This window comes from Schistosoma haematobium, chromosome 6 (genome assembly GCF_000699445.3).
Source record: "Schistosoma haematobium chromosome 6, whole genome shotgun sequence".
Taxonomy (NCBI): Eukaryota; Metazoa; Platyhelminthes; class Trematoda; order Strigeidida; family Schistosomatidae; genus Schistosoma; species Schistosoma haematobium.
The window spans coordinates 8493991-8516342 of NC_067201.1; the positions used below are offsets into that span (position 1 = coordinate 8493991).

The following is a 22352-nucleotide window of genomic DNA, read 5'->3' on the forward strand; positions in this document are numbered from 1 at the left end:
TAACATATGAAACTGAAGGCTCTAAGTTTGATTCTTTGTTGGGAAGTGGTGAATATACACTACTGAAGAATCTCATACTAGAATGAAACGACCATGGAGTGATTCCATGTTTTCAATGGTTCACTTACTTAGATTGGTTCGTGATTTCACATTAATTCGGAAATACTCAACTACTTAGACAGAAGTTGATATAAATTATTAATAAATAAAGGATATGTACATACCTTACAGTGTACATTAACTAATCATCATATATCAGCTGAGCCGATGGAGAGTGAATAAAATCTTAATCTGTCATACATCCCTGTTTTCTTCCTTGAATCATGCAAATTACAATTTCCCCTACAACTTATTTCATGTTCACTTTCCAGAGGTTGTAACAAGTAATGACTGAGATGTGATTAAAAATGGATGTAATACTGAGTAGAAATCACAATGAATTTAAGGAAAAAAAACACACACACAACCAAATCTAGTAATTGTACTTACTTACTTACTTACGCCTGTTACTCCTAATGGAGCATAGGCCACCGACCAGCATTCTCCAACCCACTCTGTCCTGGGCCTTCTTTTCTAATCCATCCAATTCTTGTTCATTTTTCTCATGTCTATCTCCATTTCTCGGCGTAATGTGTTCTTTGGTCTTCCTCTCCTAATTTGGCCTTGAGGATTCCATGTGAGGGCTTGTCTTGTGATGCAGTTGGATGCTTTCCTCAGTGTGTGTCCAATCCACTTCCAGTGCTTCTTCCTAATTTCTTCCTCCGCTTGGAATCACTTTTCTCTCTCCCACAGTTGGTTGTCACTAATAGTGTCCGGCCAACGGATCTGAAGTATTTTGCGTAGACAATTGTTAATAAACGCCTGTATCTTCTGGATGATGGCTTTCGTAGTTCTCCAGGTTTCCGCCCCATACAGTAGAACTGTGTCGACATTTGTATTGAAAATCCTGATATTGGTGTTGGTTGACAGTTTTTCAGTGGTAAATATGATTTTCTTGCTTTACCGATCCGCGCTTTCACATCTGCATCAGATCCACCATGTTCATCAATGATGCTGCCCAAATATGTAAATGTTTTTACATCTTCCAAATCTTCTCCGCCTGGAGTCCCTCCAGGAGTTACTGCCGGCCCCAAGCCCGGATAAAGAAGGAGGGCCGGGCATGGGGTTAGCGACCCCATCCCGTAGACAACTAACTTGCTAAAACAACGCTAACCAGAAAAAATTATTTATTTGGTAATTGTAATAATCAATAATAAAAAAACACACAAACTATTTCATTATTGCTTAGGAGTCTCATACTAGAATGAAATAACCATCTAATTCTTCCAGGTTTCCCATGATAGTCTACTTTCAATTAACTCATGAATTCAATTATTAAATTATTTCATTACTAATAAGAATCCACGTGACTAAATACCGATTGTATAGATTTTTCTATGAAGTTAAATTTATGTTTTATAGGATAAATCAATTTCCTACTAATAAGAAATATCTGGATGAAAATAAATCAGTGTCGCTTTTTCCCCCTTTTCTTCTTCTTCTCCCTCTTCTCTTTCTTCTTCTTCTTCTTCTTCTTCTTCTTCATTTTCTTCTTTACATATTTAATATTTTGATCAACAGAAATGTTATTTAGTTTAAACATCTTAGCACCTTATCACATGGCTGACTGTTTATAAATTTATGGTTGATAACTAATATTTCTTTATTATTATTATCATTATTATTATTATTACTGACTGTCGTGATTACGTAACTGGGTAGATATTGTGTAAAAAAAATAATAAGACAAATAGAATTCGAGAAAAAAAGAGGAAATCTATGAATTATGACATAGCAATGGTTGAGTAGTAATTAAACTTAAGGTTAATGTCAAATTATACTGATATGTATCAATCAAGATGAAGAAAACACACTTCAAGGTCACGATGTAGATTTTTGATCGTGATGATTGAAAATCGATAATAAGGATTTAGTATAGAATGATAACATTGAAAGTAGAATACAAGGGTTCTTTTGTCTAAAATGCACAGTACTGATATTACAGGATAGAATACGTATCTGTGAATTTGCAGTGCATCTACTCCACAATGTTCGATATGTAAACAATATCTATCATTTTTTTCATTCAATAAGTGGGTGCTTACTACATAAAAGAGTGTAATTTTCATTGAGGATTTTATTTAAAACTTTAAATTCCCCACCATTGAAAACCTGGAAGCACTGGACGGCCGTAATACATTCAAAATATTTAGAAGACAAATAAAAACACATAAATCTTCGTTTGACTGATGTGATCACTTACATATTTTTCCGACTTGACCTATGTATACAGAAGGAAAGGTTGATTAGCCTTTCTCTGTCATGGTGATTGTTAATTTTAATCATTTTTTTCAAATCTGTCCCCCGACCTTGTTATTTTTTTTAAATATTCTTTTGTTTTCTGATATTCGTCTCTTGCATAATCTGATTGATTCACTTGGTATTGTTTACTTGTATCTTTCGATTGATGTTTAGGACGGTCGGCTATCAGGATTCAGTAGCTAAGTGGATAGCGCGATGACGTTCGTGAGAGGACGGTGTTTGGTTTGAGTGCCGGGGTGGACACCGACTCGGGTGCGGGTACATCCAACTGACGAAATACGCATCCTAGATTCAACTGCTAGCCACTGTCCATTCATACATTTGTTTATTTTATCATGTTGAGTGATTACCTGATCATTAATTATTAATTTGATTACCTTTATATAACCTCTGAATTATTACTTCTCAACGCATAAATACACATCAGTCTTAACTAGGTGTATTCATATACTTTGTACCCTGACTCTTCGCAATGTTATAACTTTAGTTACGTTTCGAACATTTACAGTGAGACTAATGTTTGTGAACGACCTTTAAGCGAGGCCTTAGTGACTTTAGTGACCTACTAACCAGGACTAAATGAGGGTTATAAACCAGTGTGACGAACTAGAATTATAATATGCAGCTACTGATTATGTTTAGGAATTAGTTTTAGGTTTCGCATCACAAACTAAAATCAACTAAAATGCCAATATGCTATTTAACTCAATGGGTGAATGAATTTCGCGTCAAAATTCAAAACCTGTTATCCTAAATCTGATTAGTTCATTCATAAATTATAATCTCGCCACATTTATGTACACTTCACAAATCAAAGTTAACGTTTATTTCACAGATTGAAATCATGAGTCAATTAAAGCTAAACCACCATAGAAAACCTGGAAGCACATTAACATCATCGGATGCCGGCCAGCTCAGTGGTCTAATGGTTAGGTGCTCACGCGCGAGACTGTTAGTTCCTGGGTTCGAATCTCGCGGGGTGCGGGATCGTGGGTGTGCACTCCGCAGGTGTCTCATACTAGGACGAAACAGCCGTCCAATGCTTCCAGGTCCTCCGTGGTGGTCTAGCTTCAATTGGCTCACGATTTCAATCTGTGAAATTTCTAAAATCTCCATAAACCGCTTCTGATAAATGTTTATTATCAATTATATTAATATTTATAACTTTATATTGTATTTAGCTAATGAGAAACCGTGAAATAGACTGTTCAATTGATTTATCATGTTTTATGTGATGGTATACATTTTATTGAATATTGAATATTGAACAAAACAAAACAAGATAATTATCTTCAACACAACTTTTTAACAAACATTTCGTTTGACTTTATATCAATATGTAATTTTAATGTAATATTACCATTAAACCATCTATGCAAACACTCACACTCACACATTCACACAAACACATGACTAATGACCTAAGTGACTTTTTCTTTTCAACAACAACAACAACAACGACGACGACAACAACGACGTAAAAAAACAAAAAACCAAAACAACGTCAAACGACAGAAACTGTTTATGATAATGAATGAAGTTACTTACGTTTTTTTTTAAAAAAAAATTTTTATATTCACAAGGATTAATTGCCTTTGCTAAATTTTGTTAAGTAACCGAAAACATTTACGTATAAATGAAAAAAAATGTTTAACTTTGTGTTATTATTGCGTGGGATTTAGTATTTTGTTGTGAACAGTTTTTAAAGGAATTACTTGACAACTAAATATAATGATTTCATGAAACTGAAATGATTATGGTGAAGTAATCATAAATATCATGACTTATTATGCTCATCAACATCATCATCATCATCAACTCAAGTATCTATCTCTTCAACCATTGACACATTAATCACGAAGTTGAATAATCGTGATAACCACTGAGGTTTTTTAGTCCCTGTTTTTTTGAAATTCAGGAATGTAAGTGCTCAGTTTTTGTTGCCATATGTGCATCCTGATAGGATTGATTCAGTATAACTATGATCAGACAGATACGAAGTACAACAGAACTTAAAACTAAAGACTATATCAGGTCAGTCAATTCGGGATGTGAAACTGGCAACACAGACTGATCAATTTCAGTCCTAAATATGAAAAATGGGAAGTTGTGAGCCCATAATTATATCAAGCCTATATAGGTTTACATAGTTTTTTTAGTGTTAGCTAATCATGAACACTTTGAATAAAACAAATTTAATAAATTCATTAACCCATTTCTTCAATTGACCAAAAGCTTCAGTTTATTTGTTCATTGGAGTCAGATAAAATGTCATTGGCCAAGTTATGTAATTTGTTTAGTGAATTTTATGGGTCGTCATGAAAATGACTGAATAATTCTTTTTTTACCAGTAATAATAGGTAGTTATTTTGGAGTGTTTCCAATATTCAAAAAGGCTATGTTGTTTGTAGAGCTAAAACCTATAACACTTAGCTTCGCAGGCATAGATGTTACAATTAAGTGATTTGGATTATTTGAAAACATTCCTTGTTAAATTCTATAAATTTCACAAGTTGAAATCATGAGTCAATTGAAGCTAGATCACCATGGAAAACCGGGAAGCACTGGACGGCCGTTTCGTCCTGGTATGGGACTCCTCAGCAGTGTCAACAAATATAACGTTTAAACTGGAAAACTTTAACTGACCAAATTGAGGAAAAGTTTCAAATAGATCCAAACAACTGAAAGATTGATTCCAATTCTCTTAGAAAATTTTAATTCTACTTCCTTTTTTTCACCATCATTTATTTCTTGTTCTACTCCTTTTTGTGTGTTATGTTATATTACTACTTACTATCATTCAGTAACTAATATGATTGTCAATCATTTCCGAACACTCAGACTGTGATATCTTCTATGCCATCTGTGATGTTTCCAAATATATATAGATGATTTTGTGACATTTCATTTATATCTTATCATAATTGTATTCTCGTAACATCCATGGACAGTTTATGTTCATAATAAAATGATGATATATATCTGACATCCCAAGTAGTAGGAATTCAAATTTCTGACGTTTAGTGACCTTCTGTAAGTTACTTCATCAGACTTAATAAATTAATAATTGAACCAAATTAACACAAGTTTAAAACAGCCATCGAATCGATACGGGAGATAAAAAATTAGTCCCAAAAGTAGTTGGGGTGTTCTATATCATACTAAATTTCTCTACCTTCAATAGGAGAGAAAACCTGAATTGAGGACGTTAGGTGACATGATTCAGAATTGGTCATTGTAGTAAATGCATTCAGTCGCTACTATAAGTTTTAGGCTTCAATATTATTCATGCATTTTATTGCTTGAATTTATTTCTTATTATTAAACTTTATTCTACAATGTTTAATCACTTCAGTTGTTGATTGAGATCATGAACCGATTGATGTTAGACCACCATTGAAAACCTGGGAGCACTGGACGGCCATTTCGTCCAATTGTGGGAATCCTCAGCAGTGCGAATCCACGATCCCGCCCATGGGACTCGAACCCAGGGCCTTCAGTCTCACGAGCGAACTCCCAACCTACTGCTGTATCATCTTGAATCGATGTACATTTATGTCAGGTTCTAGTCTAATTGTGACTCACAATTTGTAACAATTTAAGTTTGATTGTTAACAGTTGACCAAAATATCGTGGTAATGTCAAAACAATATAACCCGAGTAATTATTTACTTCGTTATTATTCCTTATTACTTATGGAGGATTTACTATGTTCGCAAGAAATGGATTCTCTTGATAATGATTAAAGCTGTTAACTGATACCAAACGAAAACTAATTAGATTACAAAATTAATTTTATCATAGTTTTTGTAATAGTGTTTACTGATGATCAAGAACAAAAATCAAGTCAATGAGACTATAATTTATGGACAACCTTTGAGCGACGCCTTAGTAACCCAGAGAATACTCACCTATTTTCTAAGGCTAAATGAAGGTTATAAAGCAATTTAAAGAATAAAGATTATGGTTTACAGTTGATGGTTAAGGGTTAATAATTAAATTTATGGTTTTCATCATGAAGTGATATCAACTAAAATGTCAAAAAACTATTTAGCTGAATGGATAAATGAATTTTGCGTCAAAATTTAAGACCTGTTATCCTAAATCTGATTAGTTCATTCATAAATTATAGTCTATCCAAAAAGTCTCGTAAAGCTTTAATCAAACAAAGCTTTATACCTTCTCTATATGTCCTAAAAGTAGTTTGGTCTAACATTAAAACAACTTTTGTAATACCACTCATAATTTATTATATTAGGTCAGTCAGTCAGTAACAACGTAGAACTTCGTATGTACGTACATGAGTTCCAGTTGTCATACCACATTAACACAGAGATACAGTTGTCGATTGAAATCCCTTAGTGGTACAGGTAGTAAGAGTATAAGCAGTAATAGGAAAGATCACGGTTTGAAGATGTTATTCAATGAAATAAATTTGGAAAGAGAAAAAAAGGGATATGAAGAATTCAGAAGATTAGAATTCGGGAGAACATAAAGAGTGTATGCACCTGCACCAATGCAAATGATTTTGAGCCATGTCATTCAAAATCTCTAACCATCGGTTGCTATCATCTCGCAGATCCCAACTAGGTAGTCTACACCTACCAACATGGTTCAGTCCACTTGTCAGTGGCTTCGTGGACTTGTGCCATGTTTTGGTGTGGCCGCCCTTACCTTTCTTCCAACCTACTCCTATACCACTGAACATCGCACATCGAGGCAGTCGGTAGTTGGTCATACGTAACACGTGTCCGAGCCATCTCAACTGATGAAGTTTCACCACTTCATCAATGGATTTACCATCCTTACCCAGTACCCGTTTCCTAACAACTGCGTTACTTACTAGATGGTCTCGAAGACACCTATGATTGAATACTAGTAACCTACGAACATCCTTTTCTCTTACCGGTCATGTTTCACTGCAATTCTATGAAGCAATGTGGTCTATATTTGTTTACTTCTATCCTTGTTTCCCTTTTATTTTCATATTCATAATGCTTTAGCAGAGTTTTGTATCACCAAATTGTTCAAGATCTTCTAACAGACAGTATTCTTGCACCTCAGTAACACACACATACATACAATCTACCCTAAATTATTAATAATCGGGTAGCATTTTCTTACAATATTCATGTAAGATCTACATTTAATAATAAAATTTTTTAAAAAAATCATACAACAAGAGCTACTCCCATAGTTTCACCCTTTTTCTTCTTCTTCTTCTTCATTCAATTCATAATTCGGTTATTATTTATTTCAAGTTTAAATTAACCAATCCATTGAATAGTTTTTCAGTCTAATAAAGTAGTTTTATTTCATTTCAGTGTAAAATGTTTGCAATTGTATTGGTTGTTTGTTGTTGTTGTTGTTGTTGTTGTTGTAATTATTACTATACAGTTGTGACTACGGAAATTCATTATAAATAGAATTGAATATTGAATAGTTTTTTTCTTTTTGAAATTGTTTATCTTGTTTGTTTTACTTTACACTTTAGAAGTGATGAATTTACAAAAGATGATTATGCTAGTTCAATTATTTGTTATGTTACATTTAATGTTATTTCTAACTGTATGTAAGTATTATTATGCATATTAATCTTAACCATTGAAATTACTATAATATCCACAAAACCCATTTGATATTATTCAACATATGCTTACTAGTGACTGGTTTCAAGAGGTATATCCTGGAGTTCTAGTGTGAATCAGTGACCAGTGTAGTTCAACCAGGTCTGTTGTGAGATAGTAACTTACTGAAGATAATGCTGGATGTGTCGCTTAATTTCGTGGATTAGTTTAAGTTAGACATTAACACTGTTGGATGCCGGCTCAGTGGTCTAGTGGTTAAGTGCTCGCGCGCGAAACCAGTAGGTCCTGGATTCGAGTCTAGAGGGGGTCGAGGTCGCGGATGCGCACTGCTGAGGAGTTCCACAATAAGACGAAACGGCCGTTCAGTGCTTCCAGGTTTCCCATGGTGGTCTAGCTTCAACTGGCTCATAATCTTAAACATTGAAATTACTATAATATCCACAACACCCATCTGATATATTGATATTTATTTATTTAAATATATAAATATTGGCACAAAATGGGGCACCAAATACATATATGCCGCATAAGCGACTCGATTTGTATGTGGTCTGTGATACTGCTCGAGTAAGTATACTGAAGCAGGTGGTTTGCTTAAGAGACCACTTCCTGAACCATTAACCTAGAAGTCTAATCTATGAGAAAGTAGAGCAACGTTAGGAGATACAGATCTATGGTAGCCGATGATCAACAATAGGTTCCTACGCTATTTGTTCGTTCAGGATCTTGGAGTCCATTTACACCACTAGTTTGGAATCAGAGTTTTCCAACTCCCCTAGACGGATCCCCTATATCCATCAACCTGGTTAAAGAGCCAGACACACCCTTGTCTCAAGAAGGCAGTGGCTGTATACACGTGGCTATGTGAGAATATTTCGAGAGACAGCACAGACTCTCTCCATCCTTGATCATATTATGGCATTTGTATGGAAGTAATAAGAAAAGTATCGGATTAATTAACAGTATGAATTGATCATTTAAACTTATATATCATGTTATAAAACTGTTGCATTAGATTTAATTGGAAACATAAAAGATTAGTTTATAAAATTTAAAGGCAACGATGAAAGACCTTGAACGTTGTATCACTGTAATATTCTTTAAAAAAATTACAAGTACTTTCCCATATTACATAATTCTATATATTTTCATTGATATGTAATCTTTGCAATTATTATAGACGTCTGAACAGTCATAACTGTATACTTAATTAGATACCATTAGGATGTGAATAATATAAATAGTGTTCTTCAAACATTGCATAAGTGAGAATTACAAAGTATTTCCTTTTTTTGGTTTTTTAGATGCTGAATTAGTAGAGAGGGATAAAACGCTAGTAAGTTCTTGACAGTTAAATCTAGAAAATGTTCACATTTTGAAAAGCGTTAATCAGTTTCATCAGTTCATTATCTGTATACATTCAGGTTTATATATTTTTTCAAAAAGAAAGCACTAAACATTCGTCACATCAATGGTAAGATACTTAATTATCATACTCATCACATTACAGTAACTGTTAACAATAAAATTCATTCATAGGTCTACAAGTCAGAAATTGATCGATTTAAATATTTTGTCAAAGGAACAAAGATGTTGACACTGTTGATTTCTTTTCAGTCGTGATAATGTTTCGTTTTTTTGGCGCCAAGACCTTCATATTAAGGCCTTGTTTATGGTTTTTATTGTGTCTGGGATTCACAGTTCGTGATTGGATTTCAGAATCAATGAGATTGATTAGTTAACCAAAGTATAGATGACATTCATTCTTTCCTTGTCGTAGACAGTCACCATTGACATCCTGACAATATTGTTGTGACAGTAAACTAGAAGGATGTAACTGATGAATAAATAGATTTTTGTTGCACTACTTGTTAACTACAGGTGGTTTGGTGGTTAGGAATAGTTAATTACCCTGTATTTTAGTTTCTATATAGATGTCAATATTCTAACCGTGACGTATATATTCTCTATCATGCAAATATTATTTTTACTAATTTAGTGGGAAAAACTATGGGATGAGTTTTGGAAACATATTCTGGGCAATAATACTTGGTCAGTTACATAACAGGTATGACAATCTGCACACAATTAGCTATCTATGTTGAATTGTTTTCATTTTATTAGTTAGTCATTATCTGTTATTTTGTATTGGACTCATGTAGCACTCTGTTGTATTTATGTAATAATAACTGTTCTAATTGACTGAGTACAGATTACGAAGGATGGTGAATGAGAACACAGATGGGGATAATTAATTTATTGCTGAATACAAAATTATAGAGCTCTTTGGTAAAATGTGAGAACTATACGATAAATACTTCGTTTACAAATCTTCCATCAATTGTCATAAACTATATTATTCTTTCATTGTCTTTATAATTATTCTCTGTTTACACTCTCGTTTGCTTCAATTCACAATCTTCTGTTGCTAGTCACTCTACTTCTGCTTATTGTTACATACTACTTATATCGACAGACATAAATAGCATATACCATAAAGACAGTCAATATCCATATTATAAATTATTTTTGATGCGAGTAGATTGGAAAGTTGATTGTAACAGATCTTAATTGATAGACTAAAAAATAGTACAATGTTCGTTTATTCATTTACTAAATACATTGAGTCGCTTCCATCGTGCGTCAAGTGTAAAAAAATCACCCACCTGAGCTACAAATCTCCAACATCTTGTAAACTTGTCTTAATTCTTTGACGTACATAAATGTGATCTCCACATGCTCACTATGATTGATGTAAATTATTCTTAATCATGTAGTCTGTGAACTATAAACTGTGTTCATTCGAATTTATCCATGTATTGTGGTCGTTATGCAGTGAACGAGAACACAAGTGAGGATAGTCGAATATAATTGAATACCAAATTATGGTGTAGGCGAGAAATCCGTCTACCAACCAAAGGACGTGTTTACTGTGCAGCACTTCGTTCCGTCCTACATTATGGCAGTGAAACATGGCCGGTAAGACTAGAGGATATTCGTAGGTTACTAGTATTTGATCATAGGTGTCTTCGAAACATTGCTCGTATATCCTGAGATCACCAGATAAGTAACGCAGTTGTTGGGAAACGGGTACTGGGTAAGGATGGTAAATCCATTGATGAAGTGGTGAAACTTCATCAGTTGAGATGGCTGGGACACGTGTTACGTATGACTGCCTCGATGTGCGATGTTTTATGGTGGAAGAAAGCTAGAGGCGGCCAGACCAAAACATGGCACAAATCCATGAAGTCACTGACAAGTGGACTGAACCATGTTGGTAGGTGTAGACTACCTAGTTGGGATCTGCGAGATGATAGCAACCGATGGTTAGAGATTTTGAATGACATGGCTCAAAATCATTTGCATTGGTGCAGGTGCATACACTCTTTATGTTCTCCCGAATTCTAATCTTCTGAATTCTTCATATCCCTTTTTTTCTCTTTCCAAATTTATTTCATTGAATAACATCTTCAAACCGTGATCTTTCCTATTACTGCTTATACTCTTACTACCTGTACCACTAAGGGATTTCAATCGACAACTGTATCTCTGTGTTAATGTGGTATGACAACTGGAACTCATGTACGTAAATACGAAGTTCTACGTTGTTACTGTCTGACTGACTGACAAAATAATAGAACGTCTTTGTAAAATCTAAGAATCATATAGTAAATATTTCATTTATAATATATCAATCAATCGTCTGAGACTTCATTGTTCTTTATTTACCTCATCAATCATTCCCAAGTAGGCGCCCAAATACTATGAAACTATTCGATCAAATTTAGGCAAAAATTCTTATTTATTCTCTATTATCGTTTTCTTTTCTTCGATCTTCTTAACCTTCTGCCGTCAGGCTTTTCACTTTCAATTGATGATACACACTATTATCGACATCAGTAACACACACTAATCGGTTTGAATTATTTCGTTGTTAATATCTTAACTAGAATTTTATCAATATTGATTGGTATATATACATTCTGTACGGTTTATTTCCATATAAATTTTTATAGAATAAATAAAAGGGATATATATATATATATATATTGATTTAATGTTCGAAAAATAAAGAGGGGGGGGTATTTTGTATTTTTGGAAAAAAATTTATGTCGTCAAAGTAACTAGATTGAGAGGTTGCTGATTTTTGTATTTTGTGTAATTCTTGTTTTGTTTTCTTTTTCTTTTTCAATTTCAGACAAAAGAAAACAAATTTTTTTAAAATAAGAACATCATTGACAATGTTTCACTGCTTTCAAATAACATTCAACATACAAATTCCCTCATAAATCATGAATATTAACAACAATTCATATAGAAACAGACTAAAATCGTATACGTTTTGTGTTTAAATGAACATGAATTGTGTTTTTTTGTTGTTGTTATGTTCAATTAACGTTTAATAGTTTTGTCTACTGTTCAATGTAAACTTACCAAGGATAAACGGAAACATTATAAACATAATTGTCATCATTAATGTTGTTTAGAGTACAGATGTTTTTTTTCTAATGTTATCCTAGTTTGTAGTGACAAGGAAATTCCAAAACGTATACTCGTTTAAATAGAATAGATGAAATGTAGTAAATAGTGTAGTTCGTTCTATTTAGAACTTGTCAACTGAATGTATCTGAATTTCAGAATGAATATTCGTAGTGAACATCAACTTTCAGTAAAGATGGACAATAATCAAAATAATAGTTTATAGTTATCTATATCCCTTGAGTTCTTTCCGTTACACTAGTTTTTATTAAAATAAAGGATCATTAATTGATAAGTTTTCTAATTGAATGTTAGATTCGGTTCCTAAGCTCTTCTAGTAACTCACAGGTAAATAAACACAACGACTAGAATACGAGAGAAAATGCGCGAAATATAGAGGAAACGCTCCACTCCAAAGGTTCGTTTATGTACAGAAACTTTGCGGTTTTTATAGCATTTTAAATGACCTTGGACTTCCAGAAAAATCTGGAAGGCTACCTCATATAGTGACGGTATAGGTAATCATTCAATCAGAAAAGGGACATGTTACTTTTCACTTTCTTGATGTTTTTGACAAAGATTCTGTTAAATGCTGATTGAATAAGATGCTTCTCAATTTTCTGGATCACCCCAACAGTTAAAAAAGACATGTGTCAGGTATTTGTTTCGGAAAACCAGAGGTTAAGGCTGTCATAAAGGGAATTAGTGGATAAGTCAATTCTGTATAGACAATTCTGACTCCTCTTTATGACATATGGTTCATCAATGCTAAGAGGACGGAAGCTAACACTCTTAGTTAGGTTTAATTTACTCCCTCTTGGATATTTTTGAAATCTGATTCTGCTTTGATCGAATAATCCATGTTGATAAGGTTATGATTATTAATCTTATGAATTCATTCTTGAGTCTTTTCAATCATGAAGGGTAATTTTCTCCAACTCTCTTGGATAAAACTTGTATTGAAGGAACTACATATCTATATCTATAGGAGCAAATCTAGCTATAAATGCAAATAGCGGTAATAAAACATGACATCCTTTAGGTAATAAAGTTTATTTTAATTTTATGAAGAACTGGATAACAAATCATGACCGGATAATCACTAGCTTTTATTCTGAGCCATATCTGACGTTTCCTATCGTATGGTAGCATGGTTCTAACAGCTCCGACCCGAAATTTACAGTAATAAATTCCTCAATATGAGTAGTTCAATAGGCTTTTAGTAGGGATTTCGACCAAGCTAGTTTTAATAGATCTAACTAATTTCTGACACACAGTTATGTATCCAAACCACCTCATGGTGCGTCACCATGCTCACACACTTTCATCTCTTCCTTCAACTAGGTAGACTATACTGCCTTTTGATGTCCTCTTCTTAACAATAGTCTGACGAGTTGATGGACAGGATTTGACTGCGATGTTCAAAGAAGCTTGATATTAGTGTTGTTTAATTCCTCCATATCATACGGTTTTTTCATTTAATCCATATAACTTGAATGACTGAGAAATAATTCATAGACAGTGATCATGACGTACAAACACAAGCAGTAGATAAACCTCAGGACATTATGAGCTCATTTTAACATAAATTAAGGAAAAATTTAGCTTCTAACATTTCATAGTTTGGGAAGATTTCATCCTTTTTATCAGTGTAAAATGTTGGCAAATTGATGTGCTTCATTAAAACCGCAACCGAGTGTACCAAGTACAAGATTATTCACTCGACTGAAAGTTATGTTTTATATAGTGATGGGTAGTGATACTATTCGGCTTCTAAAACTGAAGTAGATGGAAAATAGTTAGAATATATGGTCTGCCTCCTGAAAATCAAATGCTTTGGTGACTTTGGTGTATCGAATATAATTTTAACACTCATCGGTATTCATAAGACTAACCAAAAAATACTTCAGTCAATTTTAGTGGTTGATCACTAAATTTTAATTTATTCTCGATCCCATTGGTGATGTAATAAAAATACTTTACGTAGTTGTGATTCACAGCGTTTACATATAATATAGACTCTAATAATTAATTGTTCATCAAGATGCACTCAGTATGTATATATTTCCTCATTCGGGAAAATGTTTGGTGTAGGTAGTCTTCTTATACATAGATGATCTAGACCGTAAATTTTCTTGTTAGCTATATCCTACGATTCATTGTTAACAGAGTTGAAATCCTATCCATTGTGTTGGTTTATTATAGTTACTTAACTCTGATATCATTAGGTGGGTTTAAGCGGATACGTTTTTTAAATAAAAATCCAATATCAAAGCAATCCGCACAGATTACAAATATGCCAATAAGAGACTGGTCAATTGCAGTCCTAAACAACTATGGAAAGATACAAGAAAACAACACCAAGTGACTTTAAACTTCACCCCATTGTACAAGCTAGCGGCTATCTAAACTCAGTAGCTTAGTGAATATTGCAATTGCGTTTGAAGCGAACGGTATTGAGTACGAGTCCCGGAGTGGACATCAACTCTAAGATGCAGATACATCCAGCTGAGGTGTCCCAAATAGGATGAGACGCGCGTCTTGGATTCCACTACTAACCACTATCCATCTTCGCTTATAATAAAGTTATTCATTTTGAAATTAACTGTATTTTATAATCAATTTAATTAGTTCTGAATTAACTGTGTTTCATTTCACTAATTAAGGTGGGTTTTTTTACAAAAAAATCTTTTTATAATTTTAACAAAATACTTCATCCTGTTGCGTTTTTTTTCTAAACACTGTAACTAACATGATTTGTTTAATTGAATCAATTATACAGTAGACTGTTTACCAATGTGATTATCTAACTTTCATCAGTTGCTATTGTTGTTTGTTAAATATATTGTGTTTGTTGCATTGTAAACTTCTACTTTATCAAACATAGTAATTACCATATGTTCACTACAGTAGTGTATACATTTAAAGCAAACATACAATTCAAAGAAGTTCATAACCATATTCAAATTATAAGCAAAGATGGATATTGGTTAGTAGTGAAATCTAGGACGCGCATTTCGTCCTATTCGAGACTTGTCATGTGGATGTAACTGCATTTCAGAGTCGACGTTCACTCTGAGACTGGAACCCAGTACCGTTCGCTTCAAACGCCATCGCGTTATCCACTTAGCTATTGAGTCTTAATAGGCACCTGCTTGTGCAATGGGGTGAAGTTATATTCGCTTGGTGTTGTTTACTTATATCTTCCCGTTGATGATTAGGACTGCAATTGATCAGGTTCTTGTTGGCATATGTGCATCCTGTGCAGAGTGCCTCGATATTGTCTGAATCACAAATATTGTAGGATAAATTCATTAACTATTATGCCGTTATTGTTTAGTTGGTTGGTTAAATGCAATTTACTAACTAGTCGGTTACCCAAACTGATTGTTCAGCGAGTAACATTCATTTTCATGTTTTGTGTTAAGTTTATTATTTCTTGTTGTAGAAATAGTGTGTAATCATCTTGTTTTCATTTGTGTGTGATTAGTACATTTTGGTCATATTTCGATTATATCTTCACCTTAGAGCCACTATACTCTTTCGTAACTTTAAACTGGTTTATATGTATACTGTCCTACAGACAGCTTTACTTTGTGATTGTGAACAATTTTATCCCTATATAAAATCTAAAGCTGATCAGTTTATGTAATACAACTCACAGATTAGTTTTAGTTCATTTCTGTTCATCATGTATGTTTAAAGGCTGACTATTTTTTCCACATTTTCCACAACATTTCAAGATGTGAATCATCGATATAGCGATGTTAAGATCGTTAGGCTTTTTGAAATCATGAACCCATTAATGTTGAACCAACATTGAAAGCCTGGAAGCAATAGATGACAGTTTAGTCTTAGTACGAGATTCTTCATCAGTGCGAACCGACGACCTCGCGTTCGAAAACTAGGAACTTTCATCGAGCGGGAAGCGGTTACCAACCAAACACAATATCATAGAGTGATTAAAGTTAGATATAAAATCATTGGTTGGCAGCTCAGATTCGAAGTTTGAATCTCTTGTCCAAGGTCACGGATGCGCACTATTGAGGAGTCCCATAATAGAACGAATCGACCGTCCAGTACTTCCAGGTTTTCAATGATGGTCTAATATTGGTCAGTTCATGATTTCAATGAAAATATTAATCAATTCTTAAGGTTCATAACACTTGACTTTTTTTCACAGTATTTTCAAATTCAAGTGATTTCATGATTTGTGGAGGCCCGTTATTTAATTTTGTCCTCATCTAGATAGGACGATGTTGTCGAAAGGGCTCTCCACATTAGTGGCCCGAGGTCTGACTCCAAGGTGATTGTAATGATGATTGTTGTTGAAATAAATATGTCGCCTATCCTCGTATATAATCATCAACTTAAATCGCCTTAGTCAATAACGGAATTAAATAAGTCGAATAACGAGAATGGACTTGTGAATACATATATTTTGTATATAAAGCGAATGGAATAGAGAGAAGCGGAACAACGAGCAGTGGAGATGGCGGGTAAGCCAACTCCACTTTAGTCAAGCGTTAATCAATATTTATAGTTACACAAAAGGAAGTTACAGACATGTAATGAATAATGGGATAAGAAATGTACACACACCTACGCGCTCATATAAAAAGTCAAGATTGATGAGCGAATAAATAATAAGGTCAGAATGTGACTCAAGTAGAATGAATAGAATGGGCTGTCCGAATGCTAGAATAAGGTATATAGGCTTAACATAATAACCGACACTACAGAATAATCCTATGGAGGATATTGCCTGAATTTGTTTTTATTTTATACAAATACTAACTATACTACTATAAGTATTGATTATTTTTAACTTAGTAAATCAGTGATGATATATATATCGAAGAAATCCGTCCTATTTTTAGTAATATGGATGAAACTGCCCAACTTGCGATTTAAACTTCATTTTGATTATAGTCAATAAAAGGACCAAATTTTGTAAATAGACTATTAAAAGTAACTGAAATAGAATACACTATGCTCAAAAGAAACCCTCCCCCCGATTTGTTTACATTCTAAAGAGTAAAATCGGAACTTTTTAAAGTAATGGGTACGTTAACTGATGGTTAATTAATTACACTACTTATTTTGACATTTAATTAAACTGGGTGGTACCAAAAATAAATATGAATATGTATATCATTTATAGCTTCCTGTGTGTATTGAATATAAATACTTTAAGTGAATTACCATAATCAATCCAAATTCAAAAATAAAAAATCATAGAAAATTACTGATTTATGAAGTTACATCTAATTTTGGGGAACTGAAAACCTTTATAACTCCGCCTGGAGTCCCTCCGGGGTCTTCTGCCAGTCCAAAGCCCGGATAAAGGAGGAGGGTTGGGCATGGGGTTAGCGTCCCCATCCCGTAGAAAACTAACTCGATAAAAAAACGCTAACCAGAAAAAATTACTCAAACCTTCTAAACTCTGCCCTGGGAGTCAGAAGGTCTTCATTTAGAAGAATTATGACGCCTCATGATGAAAGCCGAATTCCTTCGGAAGTTACGAGGCCGATGCCCCTTCTGACAACCAGAGCGACCATTTATTTAGGTACATGGAATTTTCGTACAATGTGGGACACCGGGAGAGCCTTCCAAATTGCTGCAGAAATGAAAGGTACAACCTAGAGGTACTTGGGATCAGTGAAACACATTGGACGCAAGTTGGACAACAACGACTAACTTCAGGAGAGCTCCTGTTATACTCCGGCCATGATGAACAAAATGCCCCACATACACAAGGAGTTGCATTGATGCTGTCCAAACAAGCGCAAAATGCACTTATAGGATGGGAATCTCATGGACCAAGGATCATCAAAGCCTCGTTTAAAACAAAGAAAGAGGGCATTTCAATGAACATCATCCAATGCTATGCGCCTACCAACGACTACAATGAAGAAGCTAAAGATCAATTCTACAATAGGCTGCAGTCAATCATTGAGAAGTGCCCAACGAAGGACCTGACCATTCTGATGGGAGATTTCAACGCCAAGGTTGGAACGGACAACACTGTATATGAAGACATCATGGGACGACACGGACTGGGAGAAAGGAACGAAAATGGTGAGAGATTTGCAAACCTATGTGCCTTCAATAAACTGGTCATAGGCGGCACTATAATCCCACATAAACTCATACACAAAACCACATGAACTTCAACGGATCACACCACGCAAAACAGAATCAACCATATCTCCATCAACAAAAAGTACAGGAGGACTATAGAGGACGTGAGAACCCAGAGAGGAGCTGATATAGCATCAGATCATCACTTGCTGGTGGCCAAGATGAAATTGAAACTCAAGAAGCACTGGACAATGGGGCAGACAATATCACAAACGTTCAATACGGCCTTTCTTCAGGATACTAACAAGCTCAACAAACTCGAGATAGACCTCAGCAACAAGTTCCAGGCCTTTCATGATCTACTCAATGGAGAAGGAACTACTGTGGAGAGCAACAGGAAGGGGATCAAATAAACAATCACTTCAACATGTCATGAGGTCCTGGGTCACAAGAAGCACCATCACAAGGAATGGATCACTGTTGATACACTGGATAAGATTCAAGAAAGAAGGAACAAGAAGGCAGCAATCAATACCAGTCGAACAAGAGCAGAAAAAGCCAAGGCACAAGCTGAATACACAGAAGTAAACAAACAAGTGAAGAGGAGCATCAGGACCGACAAACGTAAATATGTGGAAGATTTAGCAACGACGGCGGAAAAGGCTGCAAGAGAAGGAAACATGAGACAACTGTATGACACGACAAAGAAACTCTCTGGAAATCGCCGCAAACCAGAACGACCAGTGAAAAGCAAGGAAGGCGAGGTAATCACCAACATTGAAGAGCAACAAAACAGGTGGGTAGAACACTTCAAAGAACTCTTGAATCGACCAGCTCCACTGAACCCACCCAGCATCGAAGCAGCACCCACGGACCTCCCAATCAATGTTGGCCCACCAACAATTGAAGAAATCAGCATGGCCATCAGACAAATCAAGAGCAGCAAAGCAGCAGGACCAGACATTTCAGCAGAGGCACTGAAAGCAGATGTAGCAGTAACTGCAAGGATACTCCACATTCTCTTTAATAAGATTTGGGATGAGGAACAAGTACCAAAAGACTGGAAAGAAGGAATTCTGGTCAACATACCAAAGAAAGGCGATCTCAGTAAGTGTGATAACTACAGGGGCATCACTCTTCTCTCAATACCGGGAAAAGTCTTCAACAGCGTATTGTTAAACAAGATGAAGGACTGCGTAGACGCCCAACTTGGTGACCAACAGGCAGGATTCCGTAAGGATAGATCGTGTACTGACCAAACCGCAACTCTACGGATCATTGTGGAACAATCAATTGAATGGAATTCATCACTCTATATCAACTTCATTGACTACGAAAAATCATTTGATAGCGTGGACAGGACAACACTATTGAAGCTTCTTCGATACTACGGCGTGCATCAGAAGATAGTTAATATCATTCAGAACTCCTATGATGGGTTAAACTGCAAAATCGTGCATGGAGGACAGTTGACAAAGTCGTTCGAAGTGAAGACCGGTGTCAGACAAGGTTGCTTGCTCTCAACCTTTCTCTTTCTCCTGGTGATCGACTGGATCATGAGGACCTCAAAATCTGGGGGGAAGCACGGGATACAGTGGACGGCTAGGACGCAGTTGGACGATCTAGACTTCGTATATGATCTGGCTCTGCTATCGCAAACGCAACAACAAATGCAGGAGAAGACGACCAGTATAGCATTAGCCTAAACAGCAGTAGGTCTCAATATACACAAAGGGAAAGACAAGATTCTCCGATACAACACAGAATGCACCAATCCAATCACAATTGACGGAGAAGATTTGGAAGATGTAAAAACCTTTACATATTTGGGCAGCATCATTGATGAACAGGGTGGATCTGATGCAGATGTGAAGGCGCAGATCGGCAAAGCAAGAGCAGCATATTTACAACTGAGGAACATCTGGAACTCAAAGCAACTGTCAACCAACACCAAGGTCAGGATTTTCAATACAAATGTCAAGACAGTTCTACTGTATGGGGCAGAAACCTGGAGAACTACAAAAGCCATCATCCAGAAAATACAGGTGTTTATTAACAATTGTCTACGCAAAATACTTCAGATCCATTGGCCGGACACTATTAGCAACAACCTACTGTGGGAGAGAGCAAACCAGATCCCAGCGGAAGAAGAAATCAGGAAGAAGCACTGGAAGTGGATAGGACACACATTGAGGAAAGCACCCAACTGCGTCACTAGAGAAGGCCTCACATGGAATCCTGAAGGCCAAAGTAGAAGTGGAAGACCAAAACACACATTACGACGGGAAATGGAGATAGACATGAGGAAAATGAACAAGAATTGGATGGAACTAGAAAAGAAGGCCCAGGACAGAGTGGGTTGGAGAATGCTGGTCGGCGGCCTATGCTCCATTGGGAGTAACAGGCGTAAGTAAGTAAGTAAGTAAGAAAACCTTTATACAATTATTCGTCCAAATTAGGACGAGTAATTTGACAGAAACTGGGCTCCGAGTATAGAGGAGCCATTCTGTGTGATATATATATATATATATATTTGAAATAACCTCAGCAATTGAAATTAAAATAATTTCGACGTTGCGTCCAACAAACCTGTCTGAACTTCTTCAGGGTCATAATAAAAATCATCAAAGAAATATAGTGTTGTAACAATCAAATCAGATCTTTACTGTTCTAATCTAATTATATTTGTATGCTGACTTTAGTAATTAGGATAACATGAATCAATGATACGTGAATTATGTGAAAATAAATAAATGAGTGAAGTGTGTGTGTTTGCATGTGTAAGATTGACTTATTAATAGTTGATATTAGGTACTAAATTTACTTTTATATAAAACTCTGTCATAGTAATAAGCGATGAAATCAAACTAAATGAAATTAGCAAAGATGGGTGGTGGCTAGTAGTGGAATTTAAGACGCGCGTTTCGTCCTATTTGGGACTCGTCAGCTGGATGTATCTGCATCTCAGAGTCAACAGTCAAAGTTGATAAATGAATAATTAAAAACATCAAAACGTGGCCTGTCCAGAAGCTAGAATAAGTTATATGGGCTTAACATAGTAACCGACACCACACTATGAGCATGATGAGTTTAGTCTAGAAAAAAGTCAAATAAAACTAAGTGATTCAAAGATAGTTGGAAAAAGGAAACCATCCAAACCAGCTTACTGACTTGACTAAATCTCAATCAGTAAAACTCGATTTACCATAAATGGTATATGCAAATCCAATGAATCGTTGCATCAGATTTACATAGTGAAATATGAATAAATAATTTAGGTTTCGTTATCTAAAATTCAACTTATATTGGTCGAAGAGTTTTTAAATGCAAGCGATTAACTAACAGACGATGATAGATTATGACGATCTAATTCACACTTTCAGTCCTAAAAAAAGTATATATTATCATGTGGCATCGTCTGGTTTTGCTGGCTTTCGTGTCGCAATAAGCGCTAGAGTTGAGGCAGCACTGATCGATTGGTTCCCCATTAATAGTCGGTTATGTGCTGTTCCATTGAAGTGTGGAGAAATCGGTTTGAGAAACGATGTCTGGCATCCTTCCTCCGCATCTCAAGCCTGGACTTAGATCGATCACATAGCGATCAGCTACAGCTGGCGTGGTTGTGTACAAAGCTGCCGTTCCTTTTGGAGTACCTATCTGTAATCTGATTACGCCCTTGTTTGCCTTAATCTTACGTTTCAGTGGCCAACAAATTCATTGTCCGAAACTGATCGATGTCAGTAAATTGGGTGCATCTTCTGTTGCAACTAACTGTCAAACCGAGCTAGGTTCAAGGCTAGCTAACATACCACCGGAAAGTATGGATGAAGATTGGTTGCA

General features: G+C 35.3%; 1 protein-coding gene across 1 annotated transcript; it reads left to right on the plus strand.

The window, feature by feature from the left end:
- Positions 1-825: 825 nt before the first annotated feature.
- MS3_00011033 (uncharacterized protein) lies at positions 826-12422 on the plus strand (the record flags this gene model as incomplete). Its single annotated transcript, XM_051219442.1, has 7 exons — positions 826-830; positions 978-1065; positions 3197-3369; positions 7856-7933; positions 9254-9285; positions 9949-10017; positions 12148-12422. Coding segments are annotated over 5 exons (351 nt in total), but the record flags the coding sequence as incomplete, so codon positions are not given.
- Between the last annotated feature and the right edge of the window lie 9930 nt (positions 12423-22352).